General features: G+C 39.9%; 1 protein-coding gene across 1 annotated transcript; it reads right to left on the reverse strand.

Moving 5' to 3' along the window:
- Positions 1–6,169: 6,169 nt before the first annotated feature.
- LOC139380951 (trace amine-associated receptor 6-like) lies at positions 6,170–7,126 on the reverse strand. Its single transcript, XM_071124139.1, has one exon. It carries the CDS (start codon positions 7,124–7,126, stop codon positions 6,170–6,172), a length of 957 nt encoding a protein of 318 aa, XP_070980240.1.
- Positions 7,127–22,451: the final 15,325 nt, after the last annotated feature.

Below are 22,451 nucleotides of genomic sequence, written 5' to 3' on the forward strand. Positions count from 1 at the left end.
CAGTATAAATGCCATTTGGACATTTCGTATGCCATTTGGACATGGTTCACTGACTTTTGGGTTCAGAAGCCGACTTCCCATGATCATATAATGCAAATGGACATAATATCCTGATATGGTACTTTCAATACTTATTTATGCCATTTGGACATTTCTTATGACATTTGGACATGGTTCATTGACTTTCGGGTTCGGAAGCCAACTTCCTATGATCATGTCAAATGGACAAAAAATGAACCTTACGGACAAACTCAATAAAATAACACAAATGTATGTCCATACTGTTACTACATATGTATAATTGACAAAAACATTGAGAACATTTAGAAAAACTGTCCAAAAACTCACTTTTTATGAGGTTTTAAAATGTCACCCTTGGGACCTGACTTTGTGACCATTTCCCATATGAAAATCTACGGTGGAGCGCGCTCGCCCCCTATGGAATTGTTGGTTTATTATACTTGGCATTTGTAATGTTCAAGTTGCAATATGGTTTTGATGAACTGCCGTCCACTTGAGTGGGATTTGCGATTGTGTTTATGTTTTGCCCAATGCCAATAAGTTGCTATTCATTTTTGTCCATTTCATGGAGGTCTTCCCTTACTTGCCCCCCATCTATCTTCTGAGCTCATGCCGCTAGGTGACCTAAACTGGGACATGCTTAACACCCCAGCCATCCTACAATCTAAGCTTGGTGCCCTCAATTTCACACAAATTATCAATGAACTTACCAGGTACAACCCCAAATCCGTAAACACGGGCACCCTCATAGATATCATCCTAACCAACTCGCCCTCCAAATACACCTCTGCTGTTTTCAACCAAGATCTCATCGATCACTGCCTCACTGCCTGCATTCGTAATGACTCTGCAGTCAAACGACCACCCCTCATCACTGTCAGACGCTCCCTAAAACACTTCAGCGAACAGGGCTTTCTAATCGACCTGGCAGGGGTATCTTGGAATGACATTGACCTCATCCTGTCAGTAGATGATGCCTGGTTAATCTTTAAAAGTGCCTTCCTCACCATCTTAAATAAGCATGCTCCATTCAAAAAAATGTAGAACCAGGAACAGATATAGCCTTTGGTTCACTCCAGACCTGTCTGCCCTTGAACAGGACAAAAACATTCTGTGGCGTTCTGCATTAGCATCGAATAGCCCAGGTGATATGCAACTTTTCAGGGAAGTTAGGAACCAATAGACACAGGCAGTTAGGAAAGCTAAGGCTAGCTTTTTCAAACAGAAATTTGCATCCTGTAGTACAAACCCAAAAAAGTTCTGGAACACTGTAAAGTCCATGGAATATAAGAGCACCTCCTCCCAGCTGCCCACTGCATCCAGGCTAGGAAACACTGCCACTACCGATAAATCCACAATAATTGAGATTTTCAAGAAGCAGTTTTCTACGGCTGGCTATGCTTTCCACCTGGCTACCCCTATCCCGGTCAACAGCCCTGCGCTCCCCACAGCAACTCGCCCAAACCTCCCCCACTTCTCCTTCACCCAAATCCAGATAGCTGATGTTCTGAAAGAGCTGCAAAATCTGGACCCCTACAAATCAGCCAGGCTAGACAGTCTGTACCCTCTCTTTCTAAAAGTATCCATCAAAATTGTTGCAACCCCTATTACTAGCCTGTTCAACCTCTCTTTTGTATCGTCTGAGATTCCCATAGATTGGAAAGCTGCCGCAGTCATACCCCTCTTCAAAGGGGGAGACACTCTAGACCCAAACTGCTACAGACGTATATCTATTATACCCTGCTGTCGTGTCTTTGGCTTTGCCGGATTAAGTGATATGACATGCTATTCTATAAAATAATTTCTTCGTAATTAATATTACCTGATTGAGCTAATCATGTAAATGTAATTAACTAGAGAGTTGGGGCACCATGAAAGAATATTTATAGAGCTGTTATCTTCCGAAAAAACTCTTAAAGACCTAGTAATATTTTATATCAATAGCAGTCAATATTAATCGTCACCTTAATTCAGTCTCATCTGAAAGCTGTAAATTCTTGGTTATCTTCAAGAACCCTGGCTAACAAGTTGAATCAGTAATACAAAACTGGGTTTAATTATTTATTTACTAAATACCTAACTAATCACACAGAATTACACATACACATAATTAATCATAACTTGATTACAAATTCCGTCACAAAGGAAAACGTCATTAGCGGGCGGAACAGATATGACAGCTTGTTACACAAAAGAAAATGGGCTGGGTTTGAGTGAAAGAGCAGGAAGACTGAGTAACAAAGGAAGACGCTGTGCTATCGTAAATACAGTATCTTATGCATTCTAAATTACCGCCCATTTGGAAAAGGGAAATGCAATAAATATTTACTCTGAGCTACGCTTCAGTAGGTTGGTGGTAGATGGAAGAGCGTGTTGCCAAACCAAGTCCTTCGTTCTGTAGTTATTATCTAAACCATTCTGACATCGGACAGTCGTCCTCACATCCTCGGAACAGGAGGTTATGTTGTCGTCAAGGCTGTATATAGTGGAGCCAGAAGGTTGTGTCTGAAAAGTTTTATAACCCATGACTCTTCACAGGGGTGGGCCACTGATTGAGCAGAGCCCTAGCCTTATGAAAACCCAATTCTCACATTTTAGAAGCTAAAATCACATTTCATCCCATCATAAATAATTTAATATTCAAACATTTCAATTGAACAACAATTCCATGTGAATCCGATAAAATGATGCCTATATATATATATATTCCACTCATTAACTGAATTTCATTGATACGGTGTGAGCAGAGAGACAGGATATACTGTGTCAGTTGATGTCATGTAAAAAAAGAAAGAAAGATGATCATCAACAATGTTGCGTGGGCGGCAGAAACGGCACACAACACTGTGCTACATTTTTTAAGTATCCAATTACAAAACTAGATTGTTCATACAAACTTTATAAAGATAATACAACTATTAGACTGACATTTTTACTTAACATGCTCACAACCTGCCATTGAATAAAGGGAGAATGCTGTAAGAACGGCCAATATTCTGAATTCTGTCGCTGTCCATTTCAAAAGTGCTGAACAAATAGGCATATTGTTTTTCTTAGCTCGCTCATTAAAGTCTTAATCGAATTTACAGCTTGCCTCTTATCCGCTCATCGTTCCTTAATGCCGTAGTTTGTATATCTCAATTGTTATATTGCTTATATAGTATATCTCATCAGTATCTTATTCATCATTTTAGTCAATGTTGGAATGATGCATTTCTCTGTATTTCTTTATTTGTGTATTATATTTAGCTCATGTGCTTTTCTCCACGAGGAGGGGATACTTGGTCTGTAACCATGTTTGAAGTGGAAATTTCTATCGGTGTCCATTTTGAAAGTGCTGACGTAAGGCCTATCTCGTCACAGCTCGTTTGCTTGCAATTGCTTATACTTAGAGGTAAGTATAATAAAAATAAAAAAATAATCACCTTTATTTAACCAGGTAGGCTAGTTGAGAACAAGTTCTCATTTACAGCTGCGACTTGGCCAAGATAAAGCATAGCAGTGTGACAGACAACACATGGAGTAAACAAACAAGTCAATAGCACAGTAGGAAAAAAAAGAAAGAGTCTATATGCGTTGTGTGCAAAAGGTATGAGGAGGTAGGCGAATAATTACAATTTTGCAGATTAACACTGGAGTGATAAATGATCAGATGTGCAGGTAGAGATACTGGTGTGCAAAAGAGTAGAAAAGTAAATAAATAAAAACAGTATGGGGATGAGGTAGGTAAATTGGGTGGACTATTTACCGATGGACTATGTACTATGATATAAGCAAGTCAGTCATATCAGCTATGGTTTTTAAAAAGTAAATCAAATCAAATCAAACCAAATGTATTTATATAGCCCTTCGTACATCAGCTGATATCTCAAAGTGCTGTACAGAAACCCAGCCTAAAACCCCAAACAGCAAGCAATGCAGGTGTAGAAGCACTGAGGCTGAAATAACCTTTTTTTGCTGCCAGATGAGGCTCCTCTGACAGCCAGGTGTAGCGATGGTAAGGATTCACTCCATGGTGCTGGAAGGAAAGCTTCGCTGTCTGGACAGGTTTATGCCCCAACAGTTTGTGGGCACCGTTTGTCAACGTTATAGTGCCATTAATGTATTGTTTAGTGTTGTGTAGTGGCTTCGCTGGCATGCATCTCAAAACATTGGTTAAGTTTGCCCCACCAAGATGTGCATGTTAAAATCCCCACTGCATAAAGTACACCCTTTGAGTTTTTGTTGTCTAAGGCTAACTGGCTAAAATGCTTGCTCGCTAGCTGAACTTTATTACATAGGAAACGATAAGCCAGCTAGTTATAACATTAGAATTCTACATCTAGCTACATTACATGGGGCACAATGTATTAATTTATGGTTAGATCAAAATCACCGTTATAATCATTGGCCAGTACGGATATTTAAGTCTCCTTCCATGGCTAATTTAGCAAAGGGACCATTTTTTACTAGCTAGTGTCCACTTTAATAATTCTTGCTGCTTCAAGTTCAGTAGCCATACCTCTCCTCTCCTAGTTGGGCGTGTGAGATCAGGTGTGCGTGCGGTCTCAATTAAAAAGAGTAGGCTATATCCTATGCATGTGCAGAGAAGTACGGGGCAGTTGTCTATCCAAAGAAATGTATTTTCTAAGTATGTCTAAGCTATAGTTTACGACATTGCCTAGAAATAAATATTCACCATCCATATTTGTCTCCGTCTGAAAATTGTCCTAGAAGTAGGACAATTTTAGTAGGCTATATGCAAAACATAGTGCAAGAGAAAGTGCACGTGTCCTCTCTGTCTCTCCTACTCTGCTCTCTTCAAACTACAGCCCATTGGCTGATATAGCCCACTAACACAGGTGGCCTAATTTAATGCGCCAGATGAAAATCTATTTCTAAGGTTATTTCTGCACATTTTGATATTTCCTATAGGGCACACAATTTCTTGCACCATGGCTTGTAAGCGAGCTGCTTCAAGTATGTTTAAAACCTCTAAAAGGCTAAGCATTTGGGGGTTAATAAACTAACATATGCATTTTTTTTAATGTACGACCATGGATCATTTAGCTATTTGGTTTTGAATTTTAGGACTCTTTTAGGTATCCAGAATCTGTCTGATGCCGGTCTAGAGGCACGAAAAATAATGTCTGTCAGAGGACACAGATCCAAAACCTCTCTTCAAAGTTACAAGAGGTCAAATCTGGAAGCGAGAAAGTGGTGGAGCACTATTATATCTACAACACAGCAGAAACTCCCCCAGCTAAAATAATGGCTACATTTCCAGCAGAGTGGAGGAAACAAAACGACATCATTGGGCAAGCCAACAATAAAATGGGGCAATTTTTTCGTTCGTGCACATTAAATCGCATTAAATCACATTAAATCAACATGAATAAATAATTGGCATGTGTTGGTCACTGTAGAAGTAGCGCTAATGCTCTGTTTTGCATACATTTAATGTTAGCTAGCCTGTAGCTATGTTACTTACCAACCAGTCTAGCAACACAACTTTTGTCTGAACTAGTTTTTCTGGCAGAATGTATTTATTATGAATTTATTTCTTAAAAACAACATTTTCAATTTAGATGTGTCTTCCTTTCCTTGCTGTGTTGGCAACCGGTTTATAAAAACAATAAGGCACCTTGGGGGTTAGTGGTATATGGCCAATATGCCACGGCTAAGGGCTGTATCCAGGCACTCTGTGTTGCATCGTGCACAAAAACAACCCTTAGCCGTGGTCTATAGGCCATATACCACACCCTTTACTACACTTGTTGAAGGCATTGTGTCCCAATGCAGTAACTAGAGGACAATGATAAACAACATATGGCACCTCCAAATGTACTTTTAGAATAATTGCATACTATTTATCATTAAATAACATGGAACAACTACAGATTTTGATATTGGAATTTTTTACCCAAAATGACTACAATGTCTTTTGTAAAACAAGCTTGTTCCTTCTAATGCCTTCTCCAAGTCATTCCAATCCAATCCAGCCAAATAATTCTGTATCAAAACCACATGTATCCATAATGACAATACTGAGATACTGTAAGTAATGTCAGTGTATTGTTACATGAAAGAAGCAATTAGAGCAATTGTTTAACATAACTATATCCAACCAATGCTTGTAGATTAAAAAAAATATATATAAATATAGGAACTATGAATGCCTTAACTTCAGAGTTAAAATATGTTTAGCTGTCACTTTGAACCAAGGATAAAAGAAAGCATAAATTATTGGATTAATTAAGGAATTAACAAGTGGCAGAAAGCCGATGATAAATGATAAATTGTCACTTGAAAAAAAAAACATATTTATGAACAAAAATGGAATCCAACAAATTAGATAGTTGAAAACAACAATAGCAAGAGTTTTTGCTGCTTTTCTCTCAGACTTATTTGCCTGTCCAGTTTTAACACCAGACACACAGGCAGCCTCTTTTGAAAATATCTTTCTGGCCTGTGATCTGGCCACCACAAAGATTTTCATATAAAGTGTTATAATAATAGAGCACGGGACAACCATTGTAAATACAAGGGCAATGATATTAACCCAATGTAACTCCTCTACAATAAAACATTCATTCAAACACCTACTGGGTACCTGTACATTTACTAAGTTTTTTATAATAGCAGCACGGTATATGATACAACAACACCAGGTAAATGATATACAACACATCATTCTTGTTATTGTTATTTTAGAGTGGTACAATAAGGGATCACACACAGCAACATAGCGGTCAATAGATATCAATACCAAATTTCCCAGAGATAAAGAAGTACATAAACAAGCAATGTAGAAATAAAACACACAGAAATATTCCCCAAAACCCCAGCATGATTCCATTATTGCTATAGTCGTTACTGGTATCACAATCAGTCCCACCAGGAGATCTGACACAGCCAGAGAGAGGATGAGCAGGTTGGTTGTAGTGTGGAGCTGCTTGAAGTGAGAGATGGAGATGATCACCAGTATGTTCAAAAATACTGTAACTACTGAAATCAATGAGAAGAAGATGTACAGTGTTATGTAGATTGTTGTCGATAGCAATTCCATTCTGCAAGAAGAGTTTCTGTCTTGAAAACAGTATTGAACATCTTTGTTTTTCTCCATTTGTAATAAAGGGTAGAAATGCTGAGGTCCTGCTCCTGCTTGGTCCTGTGTGTGACCCTGTCAGTTCAGCCTTCTGACAAACTCTGAGTTCTGACTCTCTATTTATCCCTGAATAGCTGACAACCACTCCCCTCCCCGGAGTCTCTCTGCACACACAATAGAGCACAGAAATGAAAAAAAACTGTTGGATAAACAAATAATTAGTGAAAGCTTGACGTAATGTGTGACAGGATTGGATGTTGTTGTGGTCTCGTAGCCTATCCTTCAACCTTACTGATAGTTAGAGATGAGAGAAAAGGTGCATTTTCTTTAAAATCAAATTTTATTTGTCACATGCGCCAAACAGGTGTGGACCTTACAGTGAAATGGTTACTTACAAGCAGTTAACAAACAATACAGTTTTATGAAAAAAATAAGTTAAGTAAAACATTTAAAATAACAGTAGCAACTAATTAGAGAGCAGCAGTAAAAAAAACAATAGCAAGGCTATATACAGGGGGTACAGGTACAGAATCAATGTGCGGATCAATGTGCGGGGGCACCAGTTAGTCGAGGAAATTGAGATAATACTGTATGATCAGTTAAAGTTTACATACACTTAGGTTGGAGTCATTAAAACTCGTTTTTCAACCACTCCACAAATGTCTTATTAACAAACTATAGTTTTGGCAAGTCGGTTAGGACATACACTTTGTGCATGACACAAGTCATTTTTCCAACAATTGTTTACAGACAGATTATTTCACTTATAATTCAATGTATCACAATTCCAGTGGGTCAGAAGTTTACATACGTTAAGTTGACTGTGCTTTTAAAGAGCTTGGAAAATTCCAGAAAATGCTGTAATGGATTTAGAAGCTTCTGATAGGCGAATTGACATCATTTGAGTCAATTGGAGCTGTACATGTGGATGTATTTCAAGGCCACCCTTCAAACTCGGTGCCTCTTTGCTTGACATCGTTGGAAAATCAAAAGAAATCAGTCAAGACCTCCGAAAAAAAAAATTGTAGACTTCCACAAGTCTGGTTCATCCTTGGGAGCAATTTCCAAACGCCTGAAGGTACCACGTTCATCTGTACAAACAATAGTATGCAAGTATAAACACTATGGGACTATGCAGCCATCATACCGCTCAGGAAGGAGACGTGTTCTCCTAGAGATGAACGTACTTTGGTGCGAAAAGTGCAAATCAATCCCAGAACAACAGCAAAGGACCTTGTGGAGAGGCTGGAGGAAACAGGTACAAAAGTATCTATATCCACAGTAAAACGAGTCCAATATCGACATAACCTGAAAGGCCGCTCAACAAGGAAAAAGGAAACTGCTCCAAAAATGCCATAAAAAAGCCAGACTACGGTTTGCAAACGCACATGGGAACAAAGATCGTACTTTTTGGAGAAATGTCCTCTGGTCTGATGAAACAAAGATAGAATTGTTTGGCAATAATGACCATCGTTATGTTTGGAGGAAAAAGGGGGATGCTTGCAAGCCGAAGAACACCATCCCAACCATGAAGCATGGGGGTGGCAGCATCATGTTGTGGGGGTGCATTGCTGCAGGTGGGACTGGTGCACTTCACAAAATAGATGGCATCATGAGGTAGGAAAATTATGTTGATATATTGAAGCCACATCTCAAGACATCAGTCAGGAAGTTAAAGCTTGGTCGCAAATGGGTCTTCCAAATGGACAATGACCCCAAGCATACTTCCAAAGTTGTGGCAAAATGGCTTAAGGACAAAATAGTCAAGGTATTGGAGTGGCCAACACAAAGCCCTGACCTCAATCCTATACAAAATTTGTGCGCAGACTGAAAAAGTGTGTGTGAGCAAGGAGGCCTACAATCCTGACTCAGTTACACCAGCTCTGTCAGGAGGAATAGGCCAAAATTCACCCAACTATTTGTGGGAAGCTTGTGGAAGGCTACGCAAAACGTTTGACCCAAGTTAAACAATTTAAAGGCCATGCTACCAAATATTACTTGAGTGTATGTAAACTTCTGACCCACTGGGAATGTGATGAAAGAAATAAAAGCTGGAATAAATAATTATCTCCTATTATTCTGACATTTCACGTTCTTAAAATAAGTGGTGAACATAACTGACCTAAGACAGGGAATTTTTACCAGGATTAGATGTCAGGAATTGTGAAAAACTGAGTTTAAATGTATTTGGCTAATGGGTATGGAAACTTCCCACTTCAACTGTACATGTAGGTAGAGTTATTTAAGTGACTATGCATAGACAATAAACAGAGAGTAGCAGCAGTGTAAAAGAGGCGGGGAGGCAATGCAAATCGTCTGGGTAGCCATTTGATTAGCTGGTCAGCAGTCTTAATGCCTGGGGGTAGAAGCTTTTAAGAAATATTTGGGATCCAGACCTGGCGGTCCGGTACCGCTTGCCGTAAGGTAGCAGAGAGAACAGTCTATGACTAGGGTGGCTGGAGTCTCTGGCGATTTTTAGGGCCTTCCTCTGACACTGCCTGGTATCGAGGTCCTGGATGGCAGGAAGCTTGGCCCCAGTGATGTACTGGGCCATACACACTAGCCTCTGTAGTGCCTTGCGGTCGGAGGCCGAGCAGTTTCCATACCAGGCAGTGATGCAACCAGTGCTCTCGATGGTGCAGCTGTAGAATGTTTTTGAGGATCTGAGGACCCGTGCCAAACCTTTTCAGTCTCCTGAAGGGTAATAGGCTTTGTCGTGCCCTCTTCACAACTGTCTTGGTGTCTTTGGACCATGATAGTTTGTTGGTGATGTGGACACCAAGGAACTTGAAGCTGGCACCACACGGCCAGGTCTCTGACCTCCTCTCTATAGACTGCCTCATTGTTGTCGGTGATCAGGCCTACCACTGTTGTGCCATCTGCAAGCTTAGTGAAGGTGTTGGAGTCATGCCTGACCATGCAGTCATGAGTGAACAGGAGTACAGGAGGGGACTGAGCACGCACCCCTGAGGGAACCCCGTGTTGAGGATCAGTGTGGCGGATGTGTTGTTACCTACCCTTACCACATGGAGTCAGGAAGTCCATTCTGAGCATTTTAAATGGGAAAATATAGTAGGGGTGATTATTTGGTCACTTAAAGGTTATTATACATGAGAAATAGGATAACTGTGCAAGACTAACTGTTTTTGCTGATGCCAATGCTCAGTTTGGAACGTAATCCACAACCTCGGGAAATTAGACGGCACGCCACGCGTCAGCTGGCTAGTGCAGGAAAACTGACAGTAAGGAAGTTGATGAGATGGCGAACTTGATGGTGTATGCGCTTATAGCACATTCAATCAAAATTAATATTGGGATTCCATAGAAACATTCCATAGACTTAAAAAATGTCAATATGAACTGAATTATGAACCATATTTCTTCAAGTTGAGGCAGACTTTGGCTCATTTACATCATGGGGACAAATAATGTTTGACATCAGACATCAGACATCAGAACAACCCATCTGTGTTCTGACCCAATGTTTTTTTAATGTGACTAAGAAGTGTGAGCATGCGCAGACCAGCTGGCTGATGTGTTTACGGACATATTCAATCGTTCCCTATCCCAGTCTGTAGTCCCCACATGCTTCAAGATGGCTTCCATTGTTCCTGTACCCAAGAAGGCAAAGATTTTTTTATTTTTCTGTTTTTTACCAGGTAAGTTGATTTCTGGCTCTCACAGACCTGTAACTTCTTCTTTAAGAGGCTCCTCTGTCCTCCACTCGTTACCTGTATTAATGCTACACAAATTGCCATTCTATAATGGTGTTGCTGGTTTCACCTTGTTGACTTCTCAACTGCCTGGTAGAGTTAGTTTTTTTCCCCCAAAAAAATATATTGGAAATTGCTATTTGATTTGTTAGTAATAGTAACATAATGTCATCATGTTTTTCAAGAAGAGACAGTTCAAGGTATAAAGAACCATGATCGTAAGGTTCTAATTGAAACCTTTATGGTGCTATATAGAACCCTTTCATAAGGTTGTAAAAAGGTTCTGTGAACTGGTGACAGGTTGCCACTTATCAAACCAATCAACTATTTTGCCTATATGGAGCTCCAAACTGAGGTTGTGTTTCTGAAAAATGTTCAGCAACAAGCTAGCTATCGTAAGATACAAAACTAACTGTGAGCGTTAGATGCCAGCCCTCCTATTCAAATGCAAGATGTGAAACTGAAGTTCTTTAGACTTCCAATATTCAATACAACGAAATAAGATTCAGAAGGATGGCCTTGTGAAACTACAGGACACATCAAGGCATAAGTCATTTGGCCAGTGCATTAGAAAATTGACAGTCAGGCAGTTGATAAGATGGTACATCTTTATGGTGTATTTGCTAATTGCATTTCATAGGAACATTCCATAGACTTGTAAAAATGTCCATCTGAACTGAATTATGAAACAATGATTCAAGTCAACAGAGACAGTTACATTATTGGGACACATAATATTTGCCAGACATCACCCTGCAGTATTCTGACCCAATCATATTGTTTGTCTAATTAGTTGTTGTCTCAGATTCCAGAGGGACCTGTTAGCACTGACCTGTTAGCACTGACCTGCAAGGCTCTGTAATAATGACACTTACATCACTCTACCAATTAAAGGTGTCAAACAAGAACACACACACGCGTGCGCACACACACAGTCAGACACACACACACACAGTCAGACAGACACACACAAACACATACAAACATCTAGTACACTGTAATTTGATCTCTCTAGCACTCATGATTCTCAAAGAGCATATTGCATTAGCAAAACTCAACCTGTGCTCTGTGACTGACGTCACTGGCACAATACTGTAAGTGAACACCTCTTTAATGATATTAGTTTGACTTTAAGTTTCTCACACCAGAGGGTCCTGTTATCACCTGTATGCAAGGCTCTGGAATAATGAGGTCCAAAACTCTAAGGAATTCCACCAATTAAAGGTGTTAGAGACACAAACGCTTTACTCAAGGGACCCAATAAGGCCCCAATAGAGCATAAACATTCTAAGTGACCTGACCAGAAACTCGCCATCCTGTGTGGAAAATAAACATCTTAATCAATTGTCCAAGAGGAAAGTTCCTCTTCGACCGAGACCCAGGGTGACCCTGACTTTGAAGTACCAGGCAGGGCTACGTCATTGTGAGAGCATGAGTCTGACTCACCTCTGCTACACATTTGACATTTCAGTCATTTAGCAGATGGGGGGGGGTGGGGGTCGATTTCTGAGGAGTGATTTCCGATTAGCCACTCTAACATAAAGGCCTGATTGGTGGAGTGCTGCAGAGATGGTTGTCCTTTTGGAAGGTTCTCACATCTCCACAGAGGAACTCTGGAGCTCTGTAAGACTTACCTTTGGGTTCTTGGTCACCTCCCTGGCAGAGACCCTTCTCCCATGATTACTCAGTTTGCTCTAGGAAGAGGTCTTGGTGGTTCCAAACTTCTTCCATTTCAGCATGATAGAGGCAACTGTGTTCTTGGGGACCGTATATGCTTCAGAAATGTTTTGGTACCCTTCCCCAGATCGGTACCTTGACACAATCCTGTCTCTGAGCTCTACAGACAATTCCTTCGACCTCATGGCTTGGTATATGCTCTGACATGCACTGTCAACTGTGGGATCTTATGTAGAAAGTTTGCCTTTCTAAATCATGTCCAATCAATTTAATTTCCACATGTGGAATCCAATCCAGTTGTAGAAACATTTAAAGGATGGTCAATAGAAACAGGATGCAACTGAGCTCAATTTCGAGTCTCATAGCCTAGGGTCTGAATACTTATGTAAATAAGCTATTCAGTTTTTTAGCAAATTTATGAAAACTTATTTTCACTTTGTCATTATGGGTTATTGTGTGTAGATTGATGAGGAAAAACATGAATTTAATACATTTTTGAATAAGCTTGTACCATAACAAAATCTAGCAAATGCGAAGGGATTTTTTTTTACACATATTTAACCCCTTTTTTTTGCATTGTCACAAAACTGGGGGTAGTAGAATAAAACGGAGAATCTTTCCTTTTCACATTAGTTTGTAGCCCAAACGGTTTGGATGCTACAAACAGAAGTTGGAATATTGACGGTACCGACCTCAGACAAGTCCCCTGGGGCTTGTGAGGGTCGTAGAGCAAAGTGGTCATTATAAATTTGTAGGCCAAACAGACTTTTTTTGTGAGATTTTCGGGATGTCTCATGGTCTGTCAAATACCGCTGTAGATCGGCCACCTTTCACCGCAGCTGTTGAAGACCGCCATGGGCAGATGCGGTGGATTGAAGCGCAGCCCATGCAGACATATCTAGTTTAAACTGATGGATTTTGATGGGGATTTTTTATTATGTTTCTTACATTGTCGCACCGGTGCTACACTAGACTCTAGGGGATTTAATCAAGATATTCATAAAGAGGTAGGTTTTCAGAGTACACCTCCCCTAACCTTATTTAAGTCTCAATATCAATATAGACACATCTTACATGCTAAATGCTTGCTTCACAAATGCAGCACTGATTTCATGACTTGAAGCAGGCCACTGATAAGGCCTTTTCAAGTTGTTTACTCAAAGTAGACATTAGTTTGCTTTTTGAGATGTTTACAACGTTCATACTGTAACCCTAATTGGTAGCACTTTATAATAACACACTTTAATAAAGCATTTATACTGGATTAATAAATATGTTATTCATCACTTAGTAATAAATGTGTCAATAACTAGCTTACTAGTTATCACTTGTTAATAAACATGTGAACAACTATCTTACTAACATTTACAAATACTAACTTACTAACATTTACTAACATTTACAAAAATAATTTCCACTGCATTTCAGCCTTGCAACACAAGGACCAGCTGACATCATGTCAGTGATTCTCTCGTCAACACAGGTGTCAGTGTTGACGAGGACAAGGCTGGAGATCACTCTGTCATGCTGATTGAGTTCGAATAACAGACTGAAAGCTTCAAAAGGAGGGCGGTGCTTGGTCTAGGGTTTCTGGGATGATGGTGTTGATGTGAGCCATGACCAGCCTTTCAAAGCATTTCATGGCTACAGGGAGAGGTTGAAAATGTCAGTGAAGACACTTGCTAGTTTGTAAGCGCATGGCCCTGCGGCCTTGTGAATGTTGACCTGTCTAAAGGTCTTACTCACATCGGCTGCGGAGAGCGTGATCACAGGGTCTTCCGGAACAGCTGGTGCTCTCATGCATGTTTCAGTGTTATTTGCCTCAAAGCAAGCATAGAAGTAGTTTAGCTCGTCTGGTAGGATCGTGTCACTGGGCAGCTCTCTGCTGTGCTTCCCTTTGTAGTCTGTAATGGTTTGCAGGCCTTGCCACATCCAACGAGCGTCAGAGCCGGTGTAGTACGACTCGATCTTAGTCCTGTAATGAGACTTTGCCTGTTTGATGGTTTGTCGGTGGGCATAGCGGGATTTCTTATAAGCCTCCGGGTTAGAGTCCCACTTCTTGAAAGCGGCAATCCATGGTTTCTGGTTGGGGTATGTACATACGTTCACTGTGGGGATGACGTCATCGATGCACTAATTGATGAAGCCAATGACAGATGCGATGTACTCCTCAATATCATTGAAGGAATCCCGGAACATATTCCAGTCTGTGCTAGCAAAACAGTCCTGCAGCTTAGCATCTGCTTCATCTGGCCACTTTTTTATTGATCTAGTCACTGGTGCTTCCTGCTTTAATTGTTGCTTGTAAACCGGAATCAGGAGGATAGAAGTATGGTCAGGTTTGCCAAATGGAGGGCGAGGGAGAGCTTTGAATGCATCTCTGTGTGTGGAGTATAGGTGGTCCAGAGTTCTTTTTACTCTGGTTGCACATTTAACATTTTGATAGAAATGAGGTAAAAACGGATTCAATTTTCCCCGCATTGAAGTCCCCGGCTACTAGGAGCACCGCCTCTGGGTGAGCGTTTTCTTGTTTGCTTATAGCGGAATTCAGCTCATTCAATGCTATCTTGGTGCCAGCCTCTGACTGTGGTGGTACGTAAACAGCTAAAAAGAATATAGACGAAAACTCTCTCGGCTGGTAATGTGGTCTGCAGCTTATCATGAGAAACTACCTCGGGCGAGCAATGGCTTGAGACTTCCTTAGATATTGCGCACCAGCTGTTGTTCACAAAAATACATTGACCGCCGCCCCTTGTTTTACCAGATGCCGCTGTTCTATCCTGCCGGTACATCGTATAACCATCCAGCTGTATGTTGATATTGTCGTCGTTCAGCCACGATTCCATGAAGCATAAAATGTTGCAGTTTTTAATGTCCCGGTGGTAGTTTAATCTTCCCAATAACTTGTCAATTTTATTGTCCAAAGATTGCATGTTTGCGAGCAGAATTGAGAGGAGTGGGAGTTTATTCGATCGCCTCCTACTACTCAGAAGGCAGTCCGCCCTGCGGCCTCCTCTTCATGCAGATCACTGGGGTCGGGGCCTGTTCCCGAGGGAGCAGCATATCATCCACCTCGGGCTCGTGAGAGTCGTGAAAGAAGAAAAAGGATTCTGCTAGTCCGTGGTGAGTAATCTCAGTCCTGATGTCTAGAAGTTATTTTCGGTCATAAGAGACGGTAGCAGCAACATTATGTACAAAAATAGTTTAAAAAATAAGTCACAAACAACGCAGATAAACAAACAAAAAATCCCAAACTTTAGAAGTATAGAACCAAAATAATAAAATATGCTTTACTGTCCCAATAATTACGGAGGGCACTGTATGTAACCCATTTCAACTAAATGTGGCCTTTAGACATCACTATTAATAGAACCCCATAGGAATGCATTACGTCCAGCATAGAGAGATGTAACCCATTTGAACTAAATGGCCACAAACCGTCTTTATCGGTTCTAATTGGTAGGATTCGCATGGCTATATCTCCATAAGTAAGTGGTAGCTTAACTTCGCTACATCGTACCCATATGCTATTTAGCAGACACTTTTATCCAAAGTGATTTGGATTGAACCCACTATCCTGGTTTTACAAGTGCCATGCTCTACCAACTGAGCTACAGAGGACCAGTTACTGTTTATTGTCCCTCTTGAGAAAAATTATTTAACCCCTATGGTCATAGGAAAATAGACTTAAAGCAGCATACCCTTAGTTAAAAGCAATGCCCTCTTCACACTGGTCCAAATTACAAATATGGATTAAGAAACATATTTACCAATTACACAAATTATTTTGAAAGCAGTATTACAAATGACCATACATTTATTTTCCAAATGGCTTTCCAATGCGGGTGATCAAGCCACAACGGAAAGTCATCAGAAGGTCATAGGTCATACAAAACCCTCCAAAGCAGTGTTTTGCACTATATGAAACAATTTGCAAACAATAATCAACTAGTTCCAAACATTTTCATAATTCCATGTTCCCAGAACATTCCTTTATCAAAAGAATTTGCGTGTGTAATGAAAAGTCAGAAAATAAAAACTCATTACAATCCCAATGTGGTGAGTGGCCCCTTCAATGTGGTAGTTTATGGCCCCAATTTCACTCACTCTCCCCAAGAGTACATTCCCTGGACACATTCCAGAGAGACAGTGAAATATCAATTTTCCCGAAGAAAAACACAAAAACACTTAGTATTCATTTACACTACATTGATTCAGAAACTCAAACGTGAAACTATAAACCAAACCTAATCAAATCAACGTATATGCATGATAAGTTAAATCAACTCCTAAAAAAAACTTTTAATCAGCAACCCTAATAATTTCAATCTGTTGATATAAATTTAGTAAAAAAAACAATTCTGATTTTTTTTAAACAAATCTAAAATCCTTCAAAAGTCGGTGCTGTCTCATCATCGTAAAATAAAAATAAACGTATTTTTTTCCCCCACTGATATCCACAAAGGTCAATACTGTTCAGCACATCCATTAATGATCTTCCTTTAGTCTGTACAGGGTCTGAAGTTCCCAATGTATGCAGATGATACAGTGATAAATTCATGCAAATAACAAACTACACAAAAACTCACTACTATAATGATTCAGATGACAAAATTGCTCAGAGACTCATGTTTACATCTCAATAAAATAAAACACAGTCTGCATGTTCCTCAAAAAACAAGTACTGATGTAAAAAGCTCCTGGTGGTATCTGATTTTAAGTGCCAAGGCATCATACTTGATTCCAACCTTTCTTTTAAACAGCAAATAATAAAGGAACTCAAATACCAAATTCAACCTAGCTAATTTACCAAAACATATGAAATTGTTTTGACTACACTATATAACTACTATAACAACACTATAATTAAAATCTATGATACTCCCCCACTTAACATACTAGTTTACTAGTTTTTGGCCCAATCTTGCTTTTCAACATTCATACCCATTCAGTCTTCTGTCAACAGGTTCTCATACCATTCAATCCAGCAATCACCTTTAATGACCTGACATTGTTCCACATAATGGAAACATACCATAACCTTAGAGTACATGAACTTTCCTGCTCAAATTTACTGGTGTTACTTAAACAATCAAACCAAGAATCAATAACAATCAGAAGCTATCCTTACGATGTTTTATGATTCAGACATCCAGTCTCCCAATTCTCATAGCCTAATACAGTAAATATAAACGCCACAAATCTATGATGCCCACCTAGCGAATCAGCTGCTAGAAATACAGACAAAAATGTACCTGAACAACGGTTAAAACAATTAGAGTAAGGTTATTGTATATTCAAACTAATAACGCAAATTTACGTTATTCTACAACAATCTACCTGCCTCCAGCAACTTTCCCTGACAATGAGCAGCCAACATAACAACTCACTCTCTTCCATACTTTCAACTCAACTTTCCTATTTCTTTTTCCCCCAGTTGGGCAAAAATATAACCCCTCTCATTTCAACGTTTTTCCTTACCTCTATCGTAAGATTAAAACCCCAACTTTATAACTTCCTCTTCTCTTTGCTCTCCACACTTATGAAATGTATCATATTTCTTTAAAAATAACACACAGCGCAAAAATTATAACATGCGTCAGTCAATCTATGAGAATGAAAAACATTTCGGTAACCACTTTCCTATCGCCATTCTCTCCCCGCTATCATTCAGAGTGTCTTTAATTTAGGTAACTGTCTTCTCTATTGATACAGTAATTTAAATACGACCCAATTCTCAATACATTATTCCAGCAGATAATTTAGTGAACAGACATCGTCTTGCATCAGAATTCGCTTCGTTATTATTTTAAATTGAATTATCCTATCAATTTAACCTAAACAATCTATTGAAAACGTTAAATGTATCTCTTATACAAACACCAGCGACCATAACTTTCCAGGCAAAACATACAAATAGATTATTTACAGTCAAAAAGTCTGAATTCAGCCAGCGCGGTGACTGGGAATGGAACTCGGGCCTCCCGCGTTGCAGGCGAGAATTCTACCACTGAACCACTAATGCTATTGCCAATAAACAAAACTCTCCGGATATAAACCCCATCTACAAAGTAAAATCAAAACACGTCACTATCGGTAATTCCCAGAAGAATGATACCCCAATTTTAATAGTACAAACGTTACTCCAGCTATGATTCTGAAATTCCAGCTATGATTCTCAAATTCCAAATGAATATATTAGCAATCAAAGAATAAAATCGACACTAATGACTAGGAAACAGTAAAAGTAGATTATGTTTACTTATGCAACGTATTTCAATTACTTTACTACATCACTTTAATCACGCAATGATAATTAGCTTGATGGAAAACCTTAGGCTTTGTACAACATTATAAATTACATCGAGCATCCCTCGAATTCTCTTTAACTTTATGGAAAACAGTTTATTCAATAAATCCCGCAACTTCTCTCATACTGGGAAGAAAAATGATAACATGTTCAGACCTTAAAGGCAGTTAAATTTCAAATGTTTCCCCCAGACGGAGATACTCCAATATGCGTTCTTTAGTTACATCGTAGGGTAAGATAACCAAAAGTGGACACACTCTAATCAGTTTCTAGAGCTCAATTTCCCAGATTTTGTAGATTATTGTAATATTGCTTAAAAACTTAATCTTTATCAAATTATCCATTTAAGATATCAACTCAAAACCTACGTACGTCTACGAATGGGTGGTTTAAATTGTATCTAATCATTTTCAGCATTACTTTATACACACATACCATTTATCATAATTTCAAATAATTCACAGAATCCATATAAAACTTAAGAAATCTTAGTTACTCACACAGAACTTTCAGGATCATCCACACAGGATTGGTCAGATTTTTCACATAGAACTTTCCTGACGTCCACACAGAACATCAAAAGGTTTGCCCACACAGAGTAAACCCTACCCCGCTCACACAGAACGGTCCGACTCACACAGAGTAACCCTACCCCGCTCACACAGAACGGTCCGACTCACACAGAGTAAACCTAGGGCATACCTGGCTAGCACATTTAAAATAATTGGAATTCACCACATCTGAGGGTCACTTAGACAAATCACACAGACGCACAGAATGAGGTCCTTCTTCCAATAGGGCTTCACCAAGTGCTGTGTTTCACCTAGAACACACAGACCCCCTGGCCCCTCACCCCGACAGACCTCACCAAATCCCCACTGTGATCAATTCAGTGTCAGGAGGGCTCTTGGTCACTGGCAACCGGACAGCGCAGAGTATCTTTTGAGTCCACAAAACCCCCAGATTACTCTCCTCTGACTCGGCCCTGCTTACGCCGCCAAGGTGCCTTCCTTACAAAGGAATTCACGCTCAGAGTATACGTAACAGGCATAATAAAAAAAACTCAACTTCAAATCTGTGTGTGGTTCGCTCACCTTTTTCTTAAAAAAAACTCAGTTATGGTAGCAACTTAATTAATATATCTTTCACCCTCAAAATAGTCTTTATCGAATTTAAGCATGGCAATCATAAGTAAGTGGTAGCTTAAAATCTGTAATTCATTTGGAAGTTTACATCTAGCTAAGGTGTTTGGTAGCAGTCCGAATTAAGATCAATCGAGAAATCTGTAATTCATTTGGAAGTTTACATCTAGCTAAGGTGTTTGGTGCAGTATTTCTCAAGTTTTAAAAAATTGCATGAAAACTATAGTTAGTGCACTGCAGACAGTATTGAGTCAGCTGCTGCTGCGCACATGACTGATTTCTGAGAACATGTCTACAACTCCATCAGCAGGCTGTAGTAGTAAACTGTAGTAAATAAAGCACAAGCTATATGCTGTTTATCAGTGTGGAAAATCACTAGCTTGCTAGCTAAGTTCCATCTCTGTGTTTGTCAATGACGCTAGCTAGCAGCTAGCAGGAACATTGAACATCTAGGCTGACCAGGTGGTGACCCGATTTCTGAAATTAAAACCGGGGACATTTCCAGTCAATATATCTTTAAAATATCCAATGTTATTATCTATGAAATAAAAAAAGGGGAACAATTCCGGTTTCATGTATTTAGTCTAACAGGTCCACTGTGATAGAGAAAACAACTATATTACAGAAACACTACAGACAAGACAGAACTGTCCAATCTGAACAGCCATTCAGTGGTCCTGGTAGTCTGGGTAGAACTGATCTGAACAGCCATTCAGTGGTCCTGGTAGTCTGGGTAGAACTGATCTGAACAGCCATTCAGTGGTCCTGGTAGTCTGGGTAGACTAAGAGCAGAAGAGAACATGAGCAAAACTGAAAAAAACAGACAATAGTATATGTGAAATACTTAACAACATAATAAAGAAATAAGACGATGATGTGATTGGTAACTACATAATATACTTATACCATATAATCTGTATATTTCTCAGAAGAATGTATCTTCTTCAGGATTGCTCTGTCTTTGGCCAGCTTCTCCATGAACTCCTGGCAGGGGAGGTTGACGTTTGTCTTCACAATAAGCATGGCCTTGATAGTAGGAACAGTGAACCCATTTCTTGCTGCTGTCCATATATCATTCATTTGGGAGAACACTCTCTCGACTGGTGCATTACTTCCAGGTAAGCACATGACAATAGACGCTAATCAAGCCACGTTAGTGTGTGGGATGTCGTTCCCTTCCATCTCTGACTAAGCCGTGTCTCAGATGTTTTCCATTCTTCAAGCGATCCCCCCTTTAGGAACTCTTGCAGGCCAGTAACCTCGTCAAAAAATGCATCCTCATTGATGGTCACATTGGGGCATTTTTCCTGCAGTGTGCCTGCTGCCTTCTGGATCTCTTCACGCTGAGGTTGCCTTTTTAAAAGGAGACCATGTAAATATTTTAGATGATCTGTGTGCTTTCCCCATGCTTGCAAGTAGTTTACAGCCGTAGTGAAGAATTATTGGGATGTTTTGGGAAAGCTCTCTCTAGACATTGCTCCATTTCCCTCTAGCTCTCTCAGAAGTCCTCTGACCAAAACTGGAATGAAGTTGTCATCACATCTTGCAGTCAATTTTGCCTCAATGTTTCTCAGAATTGCAGCTGACTCCACAGCACAGCGGTCCTGGCATTTAAGCATCTTGATCATGTCACTGAATGTGGTCAAGTTTCCATGGACAAAGGCCAGCCAAAGTTCAGTCAGTTGATCTTCGAACATTGCTCACGGGACAACAGGGCATTTGTCTTCAGTTAGTAAAAAGGATTTCAATGGCACATACCTTTTCAGCACTCTTTCTAGAGCAGGGAGCATGGACAGCCAGCGAACATTGCTGTGTCCTAAAATGTTATGGTACTCCTGGCCAACAAACTCACAAAAGCTCTTCAGTCTTTCTACTCTGATGGTGAAAATATCCAAACATTTTTGTGAGCAGGTACTCAACTTCAAGGGGAATCATATCCAAAGCTGTTCTGGCCGTGTTATGAATGATGTGGGCAGGACAACCTAAGCCAACCACCTCCCGCTGCAGAGCATTTTTAACTTTGGTATGGACATTGACCCTTCCCAGCCTATTCAGTCATCCAAAGTTGGTATTTGTGTTGTTGGCAGAGAATGACACGACTTTGTTTTGCAGGTTACATTTTTGGATGACCACCAGGACCTCAGCTGCAATCTCCTCTGCCGTTTCTCCTTTCAATTCAACAAAATCATGCAGTTTTGTTTCCCCAGATGTGTTGCACCCATATATCTTACAATATCTGACTACTACTGGCAGCAGCTTTACATGTCCATGATTGGACGCATCAATGGACAGGGACACAAATTCAACCTGGTCTAGGTCCTGTGTTACCAAAGTAGTTGCCCATGTTACTAACACGTTACTCACTGTGGCTTCACATTTTGTCCTAGCATATGTAAACTTCGGCTCATAAAGCTTTCGTGTCAGTTGTGCTGTGCAGTCCATAGATCAGTAACTATGATTGGGTCGCATAGTGTTGTATGCAAAGACACCCTCCTGCACAG

Source organism: Oncorhynchus clarkii, chromosome 22 (assembly GCF_045791955.1).
Source record: "Oncorhynchus clarkii lewisi isolate Uvic-CL-2024 chromosome 22, UVic_Ocla_1.0, whole genome shotgun sequence".
NCBI lineage: Eukaryota > Metazoa > Chordata > Actinopteri > Salmoniformes > Salmonidae > Oncorhynchus > Oncorhynchus clarkii.

Excerpts from the sequence above, each read along its gene's own strand:
- LOC139380951 (XM_071124139.1), bottom strand. The coding sequence starts at position 7,126 with ATGGAGAAAAACAAAGATGTTCAATACTGTTTTCAAGACAGAAACTCT.